Source organism: Galleria mellonella, unplaced genomic scaffold (genome assembly GCF_026898425.1).
Source record: "Galleria mellonella isolate WM207_F2 unplaced genomic scaffold, CSIRO_AGI_GalMel_v1 utg329, whole genome shotgun sequence".
NCBI lineage: Eukaryota > Metazoa > Arthropoda > Insecta > Lepidoptera > Pyralidae > Galleria > Galleria mellonella.
Window position 1 is genome coordinate 223923 of NW_026442078.1, and position 23534 is coordinate 247456.

General features: G+C 31.6%; 1 protein-coding gene across 6 annotated transcripts in view; it reads right to left on the bottom strand.

Annotated features, from left to right (window-relative positions):
- Positions 1 to 23534, bottom strand: part of LOC113511818 (caskin-2) — a 350084-nt gene that overhangs the window by 133896 nt on the left and 192654 nt on the right. For 3 of the 6 annotated variants that reach the window (XM_026895548.3, XM_026895556.3, XM_026895540.3), the window contains exon 2: positions 9280 to 9848. The exons of the other annotated variants lie outside the window; for them this stretch is intronic. In XM_026895548.3, the coding sequence (XP_026751349.2) occupies positions 9280 to 9817 (538 nt within the window). In that variant the 5' untranslated portion in view covers positions 9818 to 9848. The remainder of the gene's footprint in view (positions 1 to 9279; positions 9849 to 23534) is intronic. 6 annotated transcript variants of the gene reach the window in all.

Genomic DNA, 23534 nt, shown 5'->3' on the forward strand with positions numbered 1-23534 from the left:
TGGCATTTTTATTAATTGTTCATTATAATGAAAACGAATAAAACTTGGGCTTATCGCATATTCAAGCTTTCGAGCTGTTCGTATAAGGAGTCGGCTGCGGAGTACCGCATATCTATTAAACGCAAATCTCGCTCCCTACAAGGAGGGACAGTCGTGCCGAGAAAAAGGTAATGCTTAACTTTTTATAAGCGTCGACTCGGCTGTTTTGTACGTACTGTCTAAATCACAAAAGAGGGGAATTTCCATGGACAAAAGCCATTCTGTATTTATTAAAATGCTGTCAACTTTTTGCCTGGAGACAGTCTAGATGGCGAGATGACGGTTGAGATTGCAAATTGTGAAATTTTTCAACTATTCCAAATAGGAGGAAGTTCATAATTCATATTCTCGTGCTTGTGATGGTACTATGCATTCAAATTATGGCGTGTCCTTCATGAAATGTAAGACCTTGACAAATTCTTTTTTCTTTCTTCTACATTCTTTTATTATGTACCTACTTTGTAATGAAGTGACGTAAAAATAGGCAATTTCTCTATTCATCTGTATTTGTTTTTGTAAATTTGAATTTTTTTCCAATCAGTTTTCGATTATCACATGGGTATCACATTAGTCTAATATTAAGTTTATCGTATCTAATAATAAGTTTGCAATAAATGTGGTTAACAAAGATGGAAATACAAAATGTAGCCACTTTTGGCATGCAAAATTAAGTGATTAAATTCAAGCGGTTGTTTTATTTCATAGTAGAATTTTAATTTCTAACAATAAACAATGTATTGTTTACAATTATATGAATACCTATAGATAAGTATACACAGTATGGTATAAGATAATTATTTGATACCATACATTAATTGTTTTGCAATTTATTGCATAAACACAGCCATTATTTGGTTTATTTATAATATTAATAGTACTGTAAATGCGAAAGTTTGTAAGCGTGAATGGATAGATGTATTTTTGTTACTCTTTCACGCAAAAAGTACTGAACGGATTTGGATGAAATTTAATATAGAGGAATGCCTAACTAAACACATAAGACACTATATACTGATACATACACGCAAAGCCACGAGAAATAACTGGTTATATTAATTATTAATAAGGTAATACCACTATTATAATATGCTAAATATTATTATAATTTACTCATAATATAGGCGCGTTATTGTTCGCAAAATTCTAGTCCGTAGGGAACAAACTTTCATAAATGGAATGTCTAATTTCTCATTAAATAGGTTACAACAGCTAAAGAAGGAATTGTATGACACAGTATCAATGGAATCACTAAGAGAAAATAAAACTAAAGTAGGCAAATACTCATATCTTTAATTTAATCTCACAAAAGAACCTCTAACAAAAGATTGTATCCCTACAGTGAAAGATACAAATGAGAAATATTTCGTTTTACGAACAATAAATAACATTGCCAAAGATAATCTCGAGGAATCGGTCTTAAAGTTGAAATTATTTCGACTTAATACACGTATCGTAGTGAAGCGAACAGTTAATCGATATCGTTTCAAGCTTTCGAAAGGTATACGATAATAAATCATATGAAATTTATCGATATATTATTATATAAAGTGTCAATTAGGTGTAGTTTACATGAGACAATGCAGTGCTGTGCTCGATTATCGTAATATATGAATCGATTTAAAAGTGGGTTGAATCGATAAAATCTATGGATAAGTGGATAGCAGCGTTATGAATAGGGTCGGAAAGGTCTGTGACAGATGTAATGATAGTTAATACGGTGGCTTTTCCCGCGTGTATTAGAGTAATACTAAATGCACAATTCAATCCATGAGAAGGCCTATGCGTCATTAAAATCAATACCTATTTAAATGTAAAAGTAACAAGCGTTCAAATATCTTAAAAAACTTATATATTCATACGCGTATTTAGTACATTTGATAAGATAGTAGAATATAGAATTACTAAATACTATTACTAGTATAACAATGTGTGATTTGTTAGCAATATCACATTATTTGCATACTATACTTTCGATTCCAATAAAGCTGAACATGTTCGCTTAAGAATCTATGGATCTAAAAGTTGTAAAAAAATTTTTGACTTCCCACATTGACATGGCGCGTCCAGCTGTCAAATTAGTATAGAGGTTTAATTTTTTTTTAAATCCTACTAATGTTATAAATGCGAAGCTTTGTGAATTCGCATTTTTGTTACTTAATCACGGTTAAATGGCTGAATAGATTTGAAAGCAATTTGGTGTGGGTAAACTATATTGTAATTTAATGTATAGGATATTTTATATACTGATTCTTAAAAGCAAAGCCGTAGTATACAGTTAGTAATAAATAAATCTTTACTCCTTATTAATATTGTAAAGGAGAAAGTGAGTTTGTTTGTTGCCTTATAGCAACTTGACGGCTTAACCGATCACTATGAAATTTGGTATAAATGTACTTATATTATATGAGATGAAGAAGGATATAGGCTTTTTATCTCACGTAGACGAAGTCGCGAATAAAAACTAGTTATCAGTATAAAATGTAATGATAACAAAACAACTTCACGACAGTAAAAGTAAAAAATAAACAACATATTGTATGCAATAACTATTGTATATACAAAGCGTCATATAACCAAACCCACGTACGTTAGCACAACGAGCGTGTGATTTACTGTCATTATACGCGATTTATAGTAAATTGCTTAGTAATTGACATTTTCCGAGACGTCTGATAATAGATCATGTTATTACATTAAATGTCTATGGTGTATTAAATCCTTAGGAGTAATTATATGAGTGGTATTTGATTTCAGATTATTTGTTAAGCGACTTCATAAAAAGAGAAACATAATCTCTGATTGTAAACTCACTTTGATAAATTAATTTTTTAATCGATTGAGTTTACTCCCTTCATCATCATCATATCAGCCGTTAACTGTCCACTGCTGGATATAAGTCGCTCCCTATTTGGGGGTTTACCAGTTGTCACACTTGGTAGGCGTATTTGAAAGCGCACTTAGGCTTTGGTAATGTTTAAAGATGGACGCTGCTGTCCACTCTTTGACCATTAAGTTCTCTTAGTCGTTTTAAACGACACTCAAGGGAAAGGAAGGGATAGCTAATTCTATTATTCTATGATCTATCATAGTGGACCACATGGCAAACTTCCTTATTGATACCATATCAATAAACTTCACTGGGATTGAAGGCATTGCTAATTGCCAAGCAAAAATGTTGTACTGTATATAAGTATATTATATAAAAAAAATATATATATTATTAACTGTAAATCAGTACGTATTTTACAATATTAATATGTTTAAGCTACTATCAGTTGAAATCAAGATCAATCATGGACCTCTGCCTACCTCATTGGGTATTATAAGTGTTATAGTCGTGAGCAGTATACATTAAACATACTTTTGTATTAAATATAAAAGTATGTTTAACATAAGTCCTAAAAAGGCTGTATGTACTAGATACTAAATCATGTAGATGAAGTTACCGCCAACTAACAAGTAAGAACGTTTTATAAGGTGGCAGTAAAAACTTTAGGTCGTAAACTTAGGGCGCAGTTTACTAAAGTAACTTCACTATACCTCGTCATTTTACTATGTCGTCTTCAGATTAAGCCAAGGATCCCGGAATCCTCCAGAGTAATAATCCTTCATCTAAAGTACCTTAATCTCTCTATTTACTTGACAATGTTTTTTTCTTATAAAAAGAATCATAATATAAAAAAAAATTATAATTTAAGAAAAAAACGTTTCGGTGATTTGACAGGCTACATTATGGTGCTCTTCAAAAGAGCTTTATCAGGATTCTTCAGAATTGGTAATGCGCACGTGACGCCCCAGGTACTGCAGGCATCCGTAGGCTACAGAGACCGTTTACCATCAGACGGGAAGTCCGTTATAGACTACATACTTGTTTGCCACCTTCGTTGTATAAAAAATAGGTAATTATAGAAGAACTCAAAACCTAATATCAAGTCATTTGGCCAACCAATATTCCGTAGTAGGACTTTAATAGGCTATTATAGATACCTGCTTTAAAAACGACGCATGATGCCTTGTGGTTCAGGTATAGAATAGGCCACCCCTTTCTTTCCCATGGGTGTCGTAAGAGGCGACATAAGTGAGGGCGAGGGATTGGCAGCAGCGTCCCTCTTAAAACATTTTAAGTCTGGTTGCGAATCCGCCTGCAAAACGTGGCAACTACTGGGAAAACCCCCCAAGGAGGAGCCTTTTGTTCAACAGTGGAGAGTTAAAAGCTGATATGATGATGATGAAGCGATACATGACGTCATTTGTAGCTTATTTTTGTATTTACGCTTTTTTAACGCTAGACCTTAGTCAATTTATAAAAATTCATTTCTTATTTTTTCTTTTGACTGAGAATCATATCTGACATCTCATTTGTGCGAAGCATACACTTACGGTGTACCATGGAGATTTTGAATGCCATCAATTCATTATTTTTTGATCGAAATTTATGTACGTAAATGTTATCATGTTATAGTTTATTCAAATGACACTAAAAGCTGTCTATTCCATTCTGAGTTGACCCAATATTAAGCTCATGAACTCTTATGTTCAACCGTTATGATCCGGCACAAGGGACTAGATTTAGCGGAAGCATTATTAAGTGAATTAAAGATTATCTTATCTTAATTTTGTTCAGAACATTTGAATATTATAATTAAAATGGAAAATGTTATACATCTATAATATACGCAGGCTAAATACATTAAACATATTTATAATATAATTGAGATCTTTATTTTTCTCTATTCTGTATATAAATTAATCTAATTATGATATGAATCAATCCATCAAACAGATTGGATCATACGATAAACTATTAAGTAATGTATTAAATCCAAAACAATGACTGTTTATTTGTCGAGAACGATGTTCGTTTTAGACGTAGATTAGATATATTTGAATGTCATTGCTTAAAAACAAATCTTTATCATTTTATTTACGAGTTTTTTTTTATCTTATTTATGCAGACGAAGTTACGGGAATTATAAACATTAAACGATTGTCCAAGGTTAATTGGATGAAGTTCGACTAATTTTTAATCTGGTTTGGGTCCGAATGTCCTGGGAAGTACTGCCAGATGTTTATTACTTATTTACATTTTATGTCATTACTTATAAAAATAAGAATAACATTAAATAATTAAGGTGAAATAATACAAAAGGCGGTATTATGGCTAAGCACACTCTCCTAGACAGCTGTCGAATAGAGGACATTGGAAAAAAACTTAAAAGGTCATTCTGATTTTTAATAATATAGTTATAGAACAAGGCTGTTTGTGTAATTAATCTGCAAAAAATATTTGCAAATGCAAAAGGAACTACTTATTTATTTATAAATAAGTTTATAGACCAATTATATGATTTTATTTAATAATAAATAGCATTTTACCTCAGTCAATTTTAGGAAAAAAGATATCAATGTGAAGCCGCCATATCCACTGAATTTATAATACTCAGTTGCGTTTATTATTAGTTTTTTTTTTAATTGAAGCTAAACAGTATTAGTTTATGTTTCCTCAATTCTTGAATACATTGCCTACCTATTTCTGTTTGCCCAATGCTAGTTAGTCAACCAAAGAAAAGTAGAGAAAAACATCTCGTGTTAAGTCCTTCATATATACATATTATTACTGTGAATTAAAGTTTAAATAAATAAATAACAAAGTTTATAGTTTGTGGCATAAGCGTAACACTGAAACACTGCAAATATCATGTCGCGGTGGTACGTGCGCTTCGCAGATAACCGTCGTATACGTGAGGTGGCTTATATGACCCGCCAGATGGAAATAGATTAGCGTTTCATTCGCGGGTATTATCAGACGTAATAATATTTATTCGGGAAGGGATTGTTAGTAATGCGGACTACCAGTCCCATTGCTAGCAATATACCTTGTCAGGTCGACCTCCACGTGGTCCTCCCTGGAAACTATTGTGCTGAATACCAGGTGTATTCATCACGAGGGGCTAACTGACCTGCCTTTTCATTCTCACCTGTCATCCATTGCCATTGCCAACAGATTGCCATTCCATTATCACCCATTAAAAAGAAAATATTCTTAAAATGTTTGTATTACTATTTTTTTATCACAGCAAGATGACACAAGCGTATACTCTACCTGATGTCAAGTGATTACAGTAGTCTATACACGCTTGTAATATTAGAGCAATTACTCGCGCGTTGCCAACTCTGAAGAAATTTTATTAAGATTTGTATAAATAAATTTTTTTATTAAAAAAATAGTATGAGACTACCACAGGAGTAAAGCTAATCATTTGCAAATACAGTGTATTACGTAAAGAGATTTATTTTTTATTTTTCTTCTATTGTTTCTGAATTACCTACTACTTTGAATAATATCAATAAAATTAGTAATAAGTATTTATTAACAAAATAATGTATCCTTTAATTTGTATTACCAAATTATTAATTTATAAAAACAAAACCGAATTATCGCGTGTGGATATAAAACAACATAACCCCTAATTTGCACATTGACGGTCACAAATGTCATAAAACTCGTCACAAACTCGTACAATATAATAATTTCAATTTATTCTAATGCTAAGTGACAGAAATATATTATGTATATTAACAAAAGCAATTTCGCTAAAAGACAGAAGGTACTGTCATCCCGCCGTCAGCAATGAATACTGAGCAGTCACTGACAAGCCGCAAAACTCCCCTTCAATATTAGACATATTATTTTCGCCACAATGCCGCGACTAGAAGTGATACAGGGACTGGGATCTTTTAATTATCTTAAGTAACGTAACGAAGATTTTGAATGCTAAATTGTTCAGCTTCGTATTTCAGATGCAAAGTATATAATATTGCATTTTATAAGTGCAATTTATTATTTATTAATTACGTTCACAAAAAGATTTATAATACTTTTTTTAACTGACTGCCAAATGTTGACAGGCTTTTCTATTAGACTGCATTTGTTTAAGCTAAAATGAAATAAAAAGCGTTTATAAAAAAGTTACATGATATCTGTCGATATCGGAGCAATTGAATTAAGTAGGATCAAAATGAAATCCACAGAAATGAATGAAGATGGACAACCCCCCACTAGATGGAGTGACAATTTCAAACGCATTGCAGGGAGTCAATGGATGCAGATGGCTCAGGACCGTTCCTTATGGTAGTCTATGGGTCTTATGTTTAGCTGTGGGTGGATAATGGCTAAGATGATGAAATTCACCTCAATTAGCCTTTACTTTATATTATATATCATAAGTCAAATGGCACTGTGCTATATTTAATGCAATATTTTACGCCCATTTAGTCTAAAATTAATTTGTTCTTAATTAAGATATATTTGTTTTTCTAGAACAAAGTAGTATAGTATTATAATAATTTGTAGTTACACCGTTCTTTGTTTAACGGGAACACAGGGCCGCGTCGGTGTAGCGGAAAATTAAAAAGGCAATTTTCTTAATGCGACCACTCGCAGTGAAGGGTTGAACATTAGACGATCACATGTGCGTTTGTACGTACCTACTCACTTATACGACTTTCTACCATAGTTTCTATGTAATTACGACACGACTAATTTATTCTATTACGGGTCTTCACCTTTAAAAATAGGTACATAACCTACTAGTTAATGACTACGCGGCTACACCTTTTTATGCAATGGCGTACATTAGCGAATCTGTCTACTTAGTAAACGCTTAATTTGTGTTTCAAGTATTTTCCAGTACATTGCTCGGACTAAAACTTAAGCTGTGTAAATTTAAAAATAATTTTACTCAATGCTCTTTTACTTTATATCATAAATAACATAATACACACAGCGTAAGAAAAAAACGTATTTGAACATATTTGATAAAAAGGGACTATGATAATATATATAAAACAACTTTTTAATTCAAAAATTGCAAATGTCAAATAAAATCTTGTATAAATTATATACTTTAACTATAGGTAAGACAATTGACTCATATCTAAAAAAAAATAAACAGAAAATACATAGCACGCGACATTGACTTGCTCTTGAGCCAATTTATAGACATAGATAAGGTTTACTATTAAATAAAATACATAATTTGTACCTATCACATTCTTATCGCCTATATATGATTACTAAAACACTATTCATATGAACATTTTCATATTAAGTGAGCCGTTCTACATAATTATGAACAATAATGTATATAAATACACCTAATAAGATCGTGATAGCCAAGTAAAATGGCAACATACAAAATCAAATTACACGAACTTGCTTCCTACACAGTGTGAGTAGGTGTCGATAATGGTGGGGCGTAGATAATGCCATATTCATAAATTCCTTTATACTTAGTAAGGTAAAACAATATTGCTTAATGTTTATAATAATGACATTGCCGTAAGGTTATCTCGGAATACATTTTACAACAATCTCGCCTTTTTTCCACGACGAGCGAAAAGTATTGTTAATGGTTCCATTAAATAAGTGACTTCCACAATCTTAAATTGCCATCACTTGTATAAATTTCAGATAATTTTAAATAGATATCCTTAATATTTACCCCTGAAAAATTATTTTTTATTTTAGAACTGTGATAACGACTAACAGTATGCTTGTCTGCCGTTAAAATTATCACAAGCTGTATCCTACGGTATTACTCATATACTTACGTGTTAATCTAGGAGATAGTCCATGTATGTAGCAAATTTCACTCTTGATCTTAATATGTAGTAAATTAATTAATGTAAACAATTAGTTAATTGTTTACATAATATGTAATCAACAGCCATACAAATTTGCACATTTATAATATTATTATGTCCTATAATAATTATAATTATTGATATCACTTACAATTTATACATAACAAGAAATAAAGTAATATAATTTCCTTTTTAAATTATAGCTTCATGCCCTAATCCATAGATTAATCACCATTCTCCTTCGTAGTACAAACAATTGGTTAATTTACATAAAAGAAAGCGTTTAATTCGGTTAAGCTCTGTGGTTAATCACTGGTTTAAACTAACTAAGCTTCTCTTGGTCATTTGTACCCGTCGAGCCAATAATTAAGTCAGACAGGGCAAGCGATGTAAACGGTTAACTGCCTTCTAAATAACAGAATAATGAGAAGAGTAACCGGATTTCAAAAGGTTAAGAGTAATGTTTACGCGTTGCTCGTGTTTTAGACTAGTTAATTGATGGAGTTAATTAAGTACATACTGCTGCAACCTAGCATTTACATATGAACGTTACGTTAATACGAAGCAATTAAACCACATGTCTTGAAGACTCACATAAAAGAAGGTTCTTCCAACTGCCGCCGAGAGCGCGGATGCAGCGATGTAGTCGAGGCATGGGTGCAGCAGGCGGAGCCCGGGCGGTTTGAATCCTCACGTCACCTTCAGATGAACTTCTAGTTAGTAGAGATGAGCCTCTATCTCTAGACAATGACCTTCGTCTCCCAAAAGGTGCACCTCTGACAGTTGCGAAATTTTCCTCACACGTGACATTGAAAGTGTCTAGCGGTATTCCTTCAGACTCTCTTCGGCTCCGAACAGAGAAAGTTCTTCTGAACCCATACGCGAGACCCTCAATAGTTTTTCTCTTCGGCTTTTGTATCTCTTCAGAGCTAATGACAGTAATGTCATCTAGATTCTTTGTATCGTACGTTCTGTACATTTTAGGTTGTTCTATTCCAGTCAAATCCTCTATGCCACCATGACGGTACCTCAAAGGTCTAGCGCGATCTATTGTACCGAGTTCGTCATAACTCCTGTACGTGGATGACACTCTTCGGGGAGCGGGAGGTCGACCAGCTCTATCTATCGTCATTGTAAATGGATGGCCAATATTTAGCGGATACCTGATAAAGAAATGACGTGATTAAAGATACATATAGCAAGGACACTCATGATCCTGGCTTGTATCGATATCTTGTGAATACATTTTATTGTCTCTTCATTTATTTACTCATCAAAAATTTCAAGAAGAAACTAAGGCAAAAATATTAATATAGACCTTAATGTCTGTTTCTTTTTGTTTAGACATAGATTCATCAAATAATTCGTGAACAATATTTATGTGTGACCCAAGTTACAACAGTTAGCCCAGTGTTTTATTTGCGTGTATGACAAACATTTAGCATAGCTATGTCGTGACTTGTCCAAGTTGTGCAGTAACATCGTAATAAAATTTGTTTACCATTACCGTATAGCGCGATAAAGGCAAATCTATCGATGTATACACGAATACTGATGTATTAGAATAATACTACAGTACGAATAATACAAAATTTCTACAGCTATTTGATTTATAATCCTTAATTAACATAGATATAGCTGTGAGGTTATTTTTAATAAACTTATTTTGTTACAGAAATAAATATGTTCATTATAATTACAACAATATGAATATCAGACAAGGATTTCGGCGAATAAAATCATCGAAAATGATTATTCGTTTAAAACCAGTACTAAGAAATAAAAGTGACCAGTGCAATACTGAGGCAATCCTATTTATTGGCTTGGAGTGAGATAACATAGGCTTGAATTAAATAACTTGATATGTCACTTTATTTTTATAACTCAGAACTTTATTTTACATATTCGATCCTATAGGTGCATTAATATCAAAACGATAAAGATACTAGAAACACTGCTATTATTTGCTGGAGGATTCCCAGATCAATATTTTTTAATAACCCATTTATGGTACAATCTACTGCTAGGCACACGTCTTTTCCTACTAGAGAAGTATACACACTTAGGCATAAAGATAAATATAATTATCGAAATGTTATCGCACAGAGCAATGTATAGTAGTGAGTATAAAAGACAATATTGCACTAATGGATATTTTTAATTTTAAAAACAAAGAAGCGGGCAATACCGTTTAAAGAGCCACTCCGGAACAGTATTTGAACTTCACTTAGGCTACTCGACCGCGGACTCAAGTGGCTAATCGTTGGCGAGCAATTACGTACAATTGCATTCTACTTTTGTTCTTGGCTGTACCGAAAGAGACGTTAAGTAGAATTCCGACAATTATCGGATTAGCAGCTTCCTGAATTGTGAAAAACGGATTTGTCCCCAATGAAGTTATTGTTTGCATCCTTTCTTAATTAAGTGATTATTTTGTGTGATATTGTGTACTCAATTTGGTTTTTATAACTGTAAAGACTTTGTTTATTTTAATTCAATTTTTTTTTGTTATGGTATACATTCTAATAAAATGTACTAGTACCACATTTAAAATTTTTAAGGTTTAATGTTTTTTAAGCAACTTGAAACAAGGTTCATTTGATGGAAAATGGTAACCATCTGGTAAACATCTTGTTCGAACAATGTATAATTTCTATGATTTGATTATTGATTTGATCATTATTAATTATGTACTTCTATTTTTCTGACATAAAATTTATAAATCTTGTGCAAATTTACAAATCTTTATGATAAATTTCTAGTGATAATAACGTAAATGGGGTAATAAGAAACTAAATATAATTATTATTTTCCCGCAGTGGCTTTTGTTGAAAGGAAAGAAATTGGTCCAATGTTATAAAGTTCGGGATTTAACAGTCGATACACATTCACTGTGGACATCCCTTTTTCAACTAACTACAAAACGAAGTAAGTTTTCTAAAATAATATATCTAAATCTTCTAATACTTTAGAAATTTTACCAAGATCAGTTCAGTAGTTTAGTTTTTAAATAAAATTATCTAGTTTTGTCACAATTGAAGTCGGTTTTTTTTGTGGAATACTATTTAATTATTTAATCCAAAGAAGGAATAAAAAAGGGGAAAAATTAAAACTCAACTAAAATAATTATAAAGAAAACAATAAACAGTGTGCAGTAATGCGAGACTATAAAAACTGCTCCCGAAATGCACCACGCGTAACGTCACAATCGTTATCATCAATAATTCGAAATCTAAAATAACCAAGAAAAAGTTTAAAACCGCACGCGTATTAAAAAAATAATCAACGTCCAAAAGTTCGATCGAATGTTTTATTTGGTGAAATTTGTTTTACAACTTAAAATTTCACTCAGTATCCGGTAATGAAAGTGATTGATACCGAGCAAAAAGGTTTTAGAAAAAAAACCGTAAAGCAGCTGTGTTTGCATGGCTGTGTTTCGGTTGGAAGGGTGGGATATGGGGTGAATTTACTGGTTACGGAGGAATAACATCTGAGTCCTCAGGAATGGCAACGCATGGGACCCCCCATCATGGGCGAAACAGTATACTCTGTTATGTCCATGGTACTGCTCATGTCTATAGGCGACGGTTACCACTTTCCATCAGATGGGTCGTCAGCTTGTTTGCCATTATAAGTTGTATAAAAAAAAAAGAAAAAAAAAATAGAATTGGAAATCTTATCGTAAATAAGCCCTTAGGAAACTGTTTTGTAAATTATATAATAGTTACCTACTTTGTATGATCCGAATCTATATTTGATTGCATTATAATCGGAGCCGAATGTTAGACAGTAATAACAAAATTTATTTACATAAACCCAAAGAGTATGCCAGTAATAGCTAAAGGGTTTCGTAGCTAAATTTAGTCTCAAAGTGCCACTTAAAAGACTAAACAAATCAAAATGAAGGACGTGTTTTAAACAATGTTTCTGTAACGGATATGTAGTTTTAGATCCTTTGATATTCTTTTGTGAAATATTTAAAAGCTGGTAATTGAAACTACAGTACTTATTATGTAATAATAAATATTATATCACCATAACAAGTATTAGATCTTTAAATATATGACGAAATCTTGCATACTTACTCTATTTATTTTTATTCATATATTTTTTTTATCTATCATACTAAGATTTTATTGATCTCATTTATAGAAATTAATACTTTTAGGTTTCTTTTTGTAATCTCTTCGTTGTTTCATTTCGTTAACTTCTAACTTTCTTCTAAAAAATTACAGAGATATTACGAGATGGCTATTTACCTGCCCATGTGTTTAACAAGTTTAAGTTAGAAATATTAAAACTGCAGCGTATTTTATTTTATCAAACAGTTATTACTTAAAAGTTGAATAATATTTTTAATATTAGTATGAAATATCTTGAAATAATACTAACAAGGCAATAATTAAAATATGTCCATATAGACTAGCCGATCAATGACCTCACAAAGGTTTTTCTTAATATTGTAAATGCGAAAGTAATTTGATATATTATGTTATACATACATACAACTCAGAATATTAAGGTTATACTACCCGAAGGATCATCTATAAAAATGGAATAATCTTGATTTGGGACATACTAGAGAGATAAAGAAAACAGTAGATGCTTATAATAATGTAGACGTATTGAATGTTGGGTAACCGTATGTGATCCAAATATGGTAGCGCATGCACTCGAGGAGGCTGGGGATGGCGCATATTGTTCGATATTCATTTGTTTTCTATATAAGGCTGAACAACTTCCCAGTTCACGTCTTGTAAATTGTAACAATACGAAGATATTTAATAAAATAATAAGCAATAGTTGTTGCCATCATTAAATTATCAGTCAGTAGAAATAAATTTGCATATATCTGTGTCATAAAACCTAGCAAATTTTGCAGTTTCCTACACAAGCATTCCTTACACTTTCGATTGGGTCAAAGTAATAATTAAAATTTATCCATACAGGACATTTTTAGTTACATTCTTTTTGTTAGTCTAGTTGTATATATTTTTTAAATGAATTCAACCAATAATAATACCGTACAATTATAGTTCAACAATACATTACAATAATATAAATTCACAGGGATTTATAACTTCGACATAGTTGTGGCTGATCAAGATCAAGGTAAACGGAGCTGAAGTAGTAGTATAAACATTTTGCAATTTGAATAACAGATGTTGAAATTGTTGAACAAATAAATTGTAAATATACCAGAACTAAGTAGGTATTATTCTAGAAATTTGGGATAGTTTGTAAAGTACATAGTTACAGATCAAAGTATAGATTTGAATCTTCGATATCAGAATTACTAATTAAAGTGCTACAGCGCTATATGGTACGTTTGGTTTTAATTTAATATATTTTATTTTAGGATTCATTACTGGATTAAAATGTATGTTCACCATAAACTGATAATTAATCGACTTTGAGTTCTGAATTTTCAATGTGAAACTCCTGTAATTTATTCGTTTTTAATTAGATATTTAATATCATTAAATTAATCATATTACTATGTTTGATTATTAATAATTATTTTTATAGTGAAAATTGACTATGTACCTACAACGATACCATGAGATTAGAAATATCCTCATTTTCATTTTGAAAATAAATAGTAGATGATATATGTATGTATAAGAATATATTTATCGATATTGGTTAATGACCTTGTTTCCTGAGTTCTATCGAGGTTCAATGTAAATTATTACAATTAACAAAGAACAATTGACATTATCAACATTATAGGAACATAAAGACATCGAGTAGTTACACTCAATAAAATTATTATCACGTAATTCGCGAACACTTACTTGATGTTTCTCAGCAAAACAATGATGTAACGTAATTATTATTTCAGTCAGCAATGATGTAATCAAAACTTTTTAGATTGTAGTTGTGACCGTGACTTCTATCAGGATGCAACAGGATTTCATTAACAGCAATGAGAAAATCGTGGTAATAAAGAATGTAATAATTAAAAACTCTTTCCTATTTTTTTTTTAAACTTAACTAATAAGCGAGCGAACTAAAAATAAAATTTATTTCAACACTTGCAAACTATTGTAAAAGAAAAAATAAACTATTATAGAGTGCAAAATCTGAAAGTCATTCAGAAATTATATCCTTCAATAAGAATATAAATGATCTATTGTACCTCAAAACGATTATATGTAATACAAAATTGAACTGTGTTTGTTGTATGTATCTTTATTGACTGAATAGCTGCAAGCTCTCTAAACATGGCAAAAATATTTTAAGATTGGATTACAAGTACACGCCGTTGCTAACGAGACGGGGGCAATGGTGTGGCCCATCCATCAGCTAACAGAGAAATCTGTCCAGATGATAACGTTAAATTACATGTACGGTATCCATAGATATGGATCCCGTTTACCATTAATTTTAAATAATGAAAACAAGTAAATCTTTAAAAAAAAAAAGAATCATTCGAAGGGCAACTTCAATAAAGGAATTTGCAATTATAATAGGAAAGTAAGAAGCAGAATAGAAATACATTTCTCACAAATGCAAACTATAAAAAAGGCATTGGTGAAAGTAGGTATATAATTGATTAATCTTTCTCATATCCTCGGGGTATTTAATAAAAGATATACGTACAGTAATAACACATCGCATCGAACGCGGTAATTGTAAATTGTTAATTCGCATAATTATCCGACGAAGCAATTGAAGGTTGTGAAAGACCTCCATTGATTTTATACTAAAGGATAATAAATTGAACCGATGCCGGTATGACTGGGTATGATTGTTGACACTTTAACGAGGGCTTTTAAAATGAAATCTCTTGTAAACAAGACAGAGAGAGAGCGATGAAAGGGAAACGATTTGTTGCTCAATAGCAGGGCATGTCAAGTGGTGTGAAGGAACGAGGTCCTGAGGTCGTTCATCAGTAGTGAAAGCGGGGCCAACTTACTGATAATCCTAAATTACCTCAGGCCAATGGGGTGGAGGTCGTTATAAGTCTCGTATGAAGCTGCAACAAAAGATCCAATGTCGTGGAAAATGCAAATCATTCTTCAATAAATACATTGTAAATGACATCACCTAGCATACATTCGAGGACCATTAATAACAGAAAAATTATAGAATTACAAATGAGGAAATACTTTAATAATTAAAACAATCAATGCATTTCAATGCAATCATACACATTCCACGTAGCTTGAATTAAAATGTGTTTAAATTATTTATTTTTTTATATTATAATATGGATTATATATTCATTAACAATACAAATAACGTCAACCTCTATTCTAGAGATAAGAATATAATTACAACTCTTGACAATGTCATATAAAATTGATTTTCTCTAATGACATGAGTTCGATAAACTATTATTCAAACAGTGTTACTGTTGTTAAATTTCTTATTAATAATTTCTTTTTAATAATTACATTATATTTAAAAAAATATGTGTTACAGATTGGACGTATTCCGTGATACCGCATCGCTTTGCACAATTTTGCCAATCTGAGTCAAGTATCAACTCGTTTGCATTTCGAGTGCACAGCGCTCAAAGGACCTTTATTTTATCTTTTTACGGCCAGTTGTGTAAATGAAAGCCAGTTTTTTTTTTTGGCATTCCTCTCAATTTTAACGAAATTTCCCCAGACAAAGGCACTACAGCTTTGACAGTTATTTAAACAATCTTATACTCCTTGGGTAGAATTTTTTTCGAGACCGTCGTACGTGAGGTCGGGACGAGATCTCTGCAAGACTCGAGCGATATGTTGAACTGCTTGTTTCCTTATTAGTTAGTTCTTTACGAATATGTCATAATCACATATTGGTTCAAATATCCGCGTTTACTTTGAAGTTAACCTTGTTAACAGTTGTTAGCGTACCAATGTGACTCACTGTCCGTTAACTAGGATGAGTGAAGTTTGACATTATCGGTTTGTTCCCGTGCAGACAACAGCGAGCTCGGGTCAACGTGAATACGCAGTTTCGAATCATGACATGTCCATAATTATCAACGCAATCAGATATCGGACGTCGAACACTTCGGAAATATCATGATGTAGGTATTAGAAAGCTGGATCCTAATACTAAATGCGTCCGGTTCAATAAAGTCACTGGCGAAATTGTACCGGTATTAGAATCGTTAGCCGTAATTGCATATCATGCAAAAACGAGACGTTCGTTCGTGCAAAAAACATTTCGCCTCACAACATCTATTGTAGAACATTGTGATTAATATAATTTTTATTCGTTGTGATTGTATATGTTCACGGCGTGTATCTATTCAGATGTTGAGAGGCCGTTGACATCGGATAAAAACCTTGATTGAACCGAGAGGAAGTGTAACTGTACCTATAGTACTAGCATCGGTTGATGGATTGCCCTGTCAAGTCTCAGCACCGTGCTATTGTGTGACCGTCCAATTCTGAAAAGTTAATATTTATTGCAGCTTTAAATTAATAATCACATGCTTGTTTTTATTTACGATCGACATCTGATTGAGAGTGATTTGTTGGCATTTGTAATTATGAAGATTAAGGCAAAGATATATTTTATTATACATTGAAAAACTTTCCACTAAATAATTGTTATACTGTTTAGATGTTTCGAGTTTAAAGACGCGTATATTTTTAGCGATACAACAAGTAGTTAAGTCTGGAATTGAATTTAGACCATGCGGTAACGTGATTGACAGCACAAACGACTGTGTGTTGAATTTAATAGCCTGTCAATTAGTCAGTACATATCGTCAACGTCAAGCGAATGACTTAATACGTCAGCAATTTGACGAATCTTTTTATAGAATTAAAACTAAGCATATGATTTGAAAAATGTGACAAATATTTGGTCACAATTACACTACGTTACCGTAGTGTAATTGTGACCAAATATTTAACTATTACTACTTGAGTACCACCAATCTCTGACATCCTAAATAAATATTAAGAAATTGAAAGTAAGCTTATTTGTTACTTTTTAAGAATTATTATGAAATTGGGTATACATGTAATATATGTGATTGAGAAGGACATAGGTTTTTTATTCAAGTGAAGTCGCTGGTGAAAGTAAGTATAGCATATATTATGATTTTTATTAAGTTCATCAGTAGATAACGATTTCTATTTACCACAAAACAGGCAAGTGTCGACGTATTTTAGTTTTATTGAATAATACAACTGCAAATTTTAAAGAAGTTGACAAAGTGATAAAAAGTTATAAAGGTTAAAAAATATATTAAAATATCTTAAAACAGATTTCGTCTATCAATAATAGTATGTACACATTACAGATTAATCCACGATAGATTCTTGAATGATATCGAGTTACGGTTCAACTACCATACTGAATGATAGTAATCATAGCCCGCCGGTGACACTATCATTGCTTATAAATTGACCCATTCAACTTGAAATAAATCGTTTCAAACACGCATGCTGATCACCTACATTGTTTACTCTATATACTTATAATACAGATAGAATCATTAAGGACCTTTATTACAATGAATACCGTATTCCGTACACCATAAAGTTCATTTTATATTCTTACAGATGTAAAGAGATTTTTCGCTATGGTTATTGCTTTTATTCAAATTGATTTTAACATTAATCTCTGTCACTGTGTTATTATTAAATATAAATTAACCTAAATCATTTTTCCATTACTGGATTTACTGAAAAGCTGTATATTTAATTCAATATAAGAACTCATACCTGTGATCCTGTATTATTCACGTTAAATAATATAAAAAAATACCTACCCTACGGATCAATCCAAAATATCATACATCTGTTTACAAAATTTCATCTCACCAGAATTTCACCAGAGGGAGACTTTGTACAAAAGTCGATTGCTTGGGTACCTCTGTCCCATTCGTGTTTCAACCGTGAAGCAGTTGTGTTTGCATGACTGTGTTTCGGTTTGAAGGGTGGGATATGGCGTGAATTTACTGGGTACAGAGGAATAACACCTGAGTCCTCAGGAATGGAAACGCATGGGGGTATCATGGGTGAAACAGTATAGTCTGCTATGTCCATGGTACTGCTCATGTCTATAGGCGACGGTTACCACTTTCCATCAGGTGGGCCGTCAGCTTGTTTGTCATTCTAAGTTGCATAAAAAAAAAAAAATTCATTCAAATCCGTCCAGTTTTATAAGCATGACTGAGAATTAATTTGTAAGTAGAAGAAAGATTTAATTACTATCACACAAATGGAACATAATAGAATAGATTCTGTTCCACAAAATAAAATAAAACACCTATTTGAATCATGACAAAATCAGTTATCTTAATTAAAAAAAAAAAGAACTGATATAATTTTGACGAAATTTCTACGGGACTAATCTAAAAGTATATTCTTTCAGACAAATCAATCGGTTTATAAATAACGGAGTTCTGAGGTGACAAAAAATAAAACCGAATTAAGAACCTATTCCTTTTTTGAAGTCGGTTGACAAATAGTACTTACTTTAGGTAGATGTACGCAAATGAAACAAAATATCAAATCTAAGCACGTCATTCAGTTTATAGTGACGTGCATATTTTTTTAATAATGTGACACATAAGTACATGCTGTATTACCTATAATATTATATTAGGTATTGATAGCATCTTGAATAAAATGATTATGAAAATGTATTGTAAAGTATGCAATAATGTGCGTTGAATAAAAACACATGTAAATGATGTATGTACGTATATCTCTGTATTTACACACACAATACACATGGTAAAATACTTCTTTGTTTAAAATTGTACTATAATATTATGACAAATAAACATAATGTGAGACAAATTATGCGATGATGTTGACCAGTTATTACCAGTACCACTCAGTCAAACACTGGAATATACTGAGTGATCAGGAGAAAAGTAACATGTATCCTTCTCCATCCCAAATACTACGTGTGTACCTTTGGGGGGAAAGGGATTGTTAGCAGTGGAGTTTAACAGCCCCATTGCTAGCAATATGCCTTATTAGGTCGACCTCCACGTGGTTCCCCCTGGAAACCATCGTGAACAATTCTTATGGAATTCGTCACGATGAGCTAACTGATCTACTTCATCCTCATCTATCATCTTTCACTGGTGCTCCGCCGGTGTATACCAATAGCGCGGGTGGGATTACCATTCCATTATCATCCATTAAAAAAAAAATTATGTGTACCATTTTTCATGATATAACAAATAAATTCACAATATTTGTAAGGAGGTTTTGAATAAGGTTTTTCTTTTGAGAAATTTTAAAAATAGAACGTCCGAAAATATACCTACATTCAATTTTTTAAATTTTTCCTTCCCTTTCCCAACAGTTTAAAATGTTTCATCAAATATTACTCCTGCGGTTATCACAATTAGCAACATCTGTTATTCACCGTAACATACATAGGTACATTAATTAAAATACACACATGCATATTATTGACACAAATAATGTTTAAGTAACACCAACTACACATAAATGCACAACGTAACAAGCATATCATGTAAAGCATACTATTAAATCTCGGTACGGTGCACAAAGAAAAGAGAATGACAGTTAATTGTAGAGACTTATATGGTGGCCAGTACTGGTGAGATACAAAACAATGAGAACGCTGTCCTATTGCAAGTCATTAGCGATCAGCGAACGGACGTACGCTCTAGTGACGTAGCAATTATACATATAACAAATACTATTAACCATAAATATAACTATAAACAGTTAAACAAAATATTACTTTACTTTTATTATTTTGTAAACAGTTCTTTTTTTATACAACTTAGAATGGCAAACAAGCTAACGGCCCACCTGATGGAAACAGGCAACCGTCGCCTATAGACATGAGCAGTATCATGGGCATAACAGAGTATACTGTTTCGCCCATGATACTCCCCATGCGTTGCCATTTCTAAGGACTCAGGTGTTATTCCTCTGTACCCTGTAAATTCACGCCATATCCCATCCTTCAAACCAAAACACAGCCATGTAAACACAACTGTTTCACGGTAGAAACACGAATGGGACAGAGGTACCCAAGCAATCGACTTTTGTACGAAGTCTTTAAAACTATTCATTTATGTCTTTGACCAGAACTCAGATAAAATGTAGCATATATCCTTGTTCATCACAAATAGTAAAGTGTAAGCGTAGATAAGCTACTAATAAAATTTAATGATAATTGATTAAACAGTTAAAACGCCAAAAGAAACAAACACATTTTCGCTTCAATACAATGAGTAAGAATTTTGTAAAGCGTTTTTAATAAGTTACTTACATATTAACAACACATTACACTCTAATATTACACAATGAAAAGTTTATATGATAAAATGGAAACACTATTTCAATTGGAAACAAATGTTTAATATCATATGCTTAATAGATGTAAAAAAAATAAGAACCTTTATCAATAGTAAGACAACAGCCTCTAAACCAGATGTAGTGCTAACGAGTACTAAAATGGGCATCTTGACTAATCATAACCAGATAAAATAGGTCGAAGAGCAAAACAAATCGGTGATGACAGTTCCTTTGTTTAAATCTAAAAAATAGCGACTTACGACACAATTAATATGAAACCAGCACTAGAGAAAACAATTGATTGCAATAGGAATTCCAAAATTGAAGACATAAAATTAAAAACATAAACGAATATCTCTTCTACTTTGAAGTCATGTAAAAATGATATCTTAGATTCTGATATTTGTGTAATAAATATAATTTTTTTTCAAACAATTTCAAAATTATGACTGTAATCTGAAATGTGGGAAAAAGAAGCATTTTGTCGACTGCAACCGTTATAGCGAGCATGATATCCAAAAGATAAAGCAAGATTTACTGCATCTAAATTGATATCGTAGTAATCATTTAAATCTTAATTTAACGACTATTCAAAACACTAATCTTTTTTAACTTTTGTAATGTAAATATTGCAAAGAAAATACGTTAAATTGAATGTTAAGTAACAGCCATTTTCCCTAAGCGTAACCTCAAATAACGCAAACAATTTTGTAGAAATTGTAATAAGTAATTTTGATAACAATTCATTTCACACTGTTCATCCATCACCGGTAATTAATGTCGGAATAATAACAAAGGAATTACACAACGATTGTTTCAGTTGAAGTATCCCAAATTGTTGAGGCGGCAACATTACTAATAGATTCAGAGAAGTATGTAGGTACATCTCGTGTGTTCACGTAAAACATTGTTTTAGCTGGAAACCCTTCTTCTAAATTTCTGTGGAATTTTGTAACAATATATAACATTAATTTTATTATAATCGTTGTTCAAATTATATAAAAGTTTTGTTTCTTGTTTGGCCGTTTCATATTTATTTATTTTACATAATATAGGATTGTTAGTTTATTTTATATCGTATAAATATATAAATGTAAAAGTTAGTTTACTTTCAAGTAACCTAAACCTATAAGATCCATGACTAGTTACAGTTCAAACCTGGCGCTGTGCCAGAACAGTAAGCGTAGACCACCTGTGTTTAACAGCCAGACAAAATAATGTTTACAACACATATGAGATGACTACATTAATTTGTAAATCGGCCGGCTGAATAATTAAACGAGTTTACTAGCAGCTATTAAAGGGTTCCGTTTACTTTCCCGATCTGACATCACATAAAACAGCTCGATCTCACCTTTAGTATATACAAGTATAAGCAATGAAGAAGATTCGCGATCATAAACAATACTAACTTAATGAGGTTATAGAATAAATTTGAATTAAACAAATGCTATAGAAGACGTTTTTAACAGTACGACTTCTAACGAAAGCCGATAAGGATTTCGTATAAATACTTCTAAAATCATTTTTAGGAAATTCTAAATTTGTTAATTTGCATGAGAATCCTTAATCTTGTCTGTGGATTTCACAGATTGTTATCTATACCTATACTGTGAAGCAGTAATTAGCCATTTAAAGTTTTTATTGCATACTCAAAGAAGCAAATGATTTTGAATTCAATGTTTTGCACGATAATTAAAATCTAAAATCTACATGTTTGATTTAGTGCCGACAACGTGCAATTTTCTAGAACACCATATATCAATGTAACGATAACTACTTTTCGTGAATTTGTTTCAAACACGATAAAGAAATGATAAGCGATTTATCAAAGTGAGATATGTCGTAAGGCGTTGGAGAACAAACTTGAATAAAGTCCAATAAAAATAACACAAGAGTTGTAACATAACAAAATGTTAGAGTTTCGAGTTACATTTGAATATTGTTACTGTTCGCAGCAAGTTGAAACAACATTTTTATGTGTATGTATGCCATGAAATAATAACGAGCGCAAAGAAAATTATTGTTATTTAAAAAAATATTTTTTTAAATACCTCTATACAAAAGTCCTTTAACTTGCTGCCTATCTGAAAGCTAAATATTTTTCTTTTATTTTAAATTTTACGATAATACAATCCTTAAAGTCGAACATAATCCAACTTTGTTCATACATAATTATTTAATAAAAATATTAATAAATAAATAAAAGAAGCTACAAATAAAAATAAGAATCAAAACAAAATGTGGTAAGTAAACGGCATTAGCTTAAGTATTGTATATAACCAAATACAATAAAAATCATGTATATAATAAAGTAATAGTAAAGTGATCAGCTTTTTCATTATTTGTATGTACACACATACAATACACAAAACAGAAAAAGAGGAAACAATAAAAAAGAACACATCTGTAGATTACTCCACCAACTGAACTAATTTATTCTAAACAAACAGGATAACAAAAACTGAGCATGTGAGAGTTTTAAAAATAAAATAAGATTTGTTCACATCCGATATTAAAGAGATAACGACACGTCAACAAAAAGATTTAATTAACCACAGTCATTTATCAAGTTATTGGATTTGTTATTGTTTG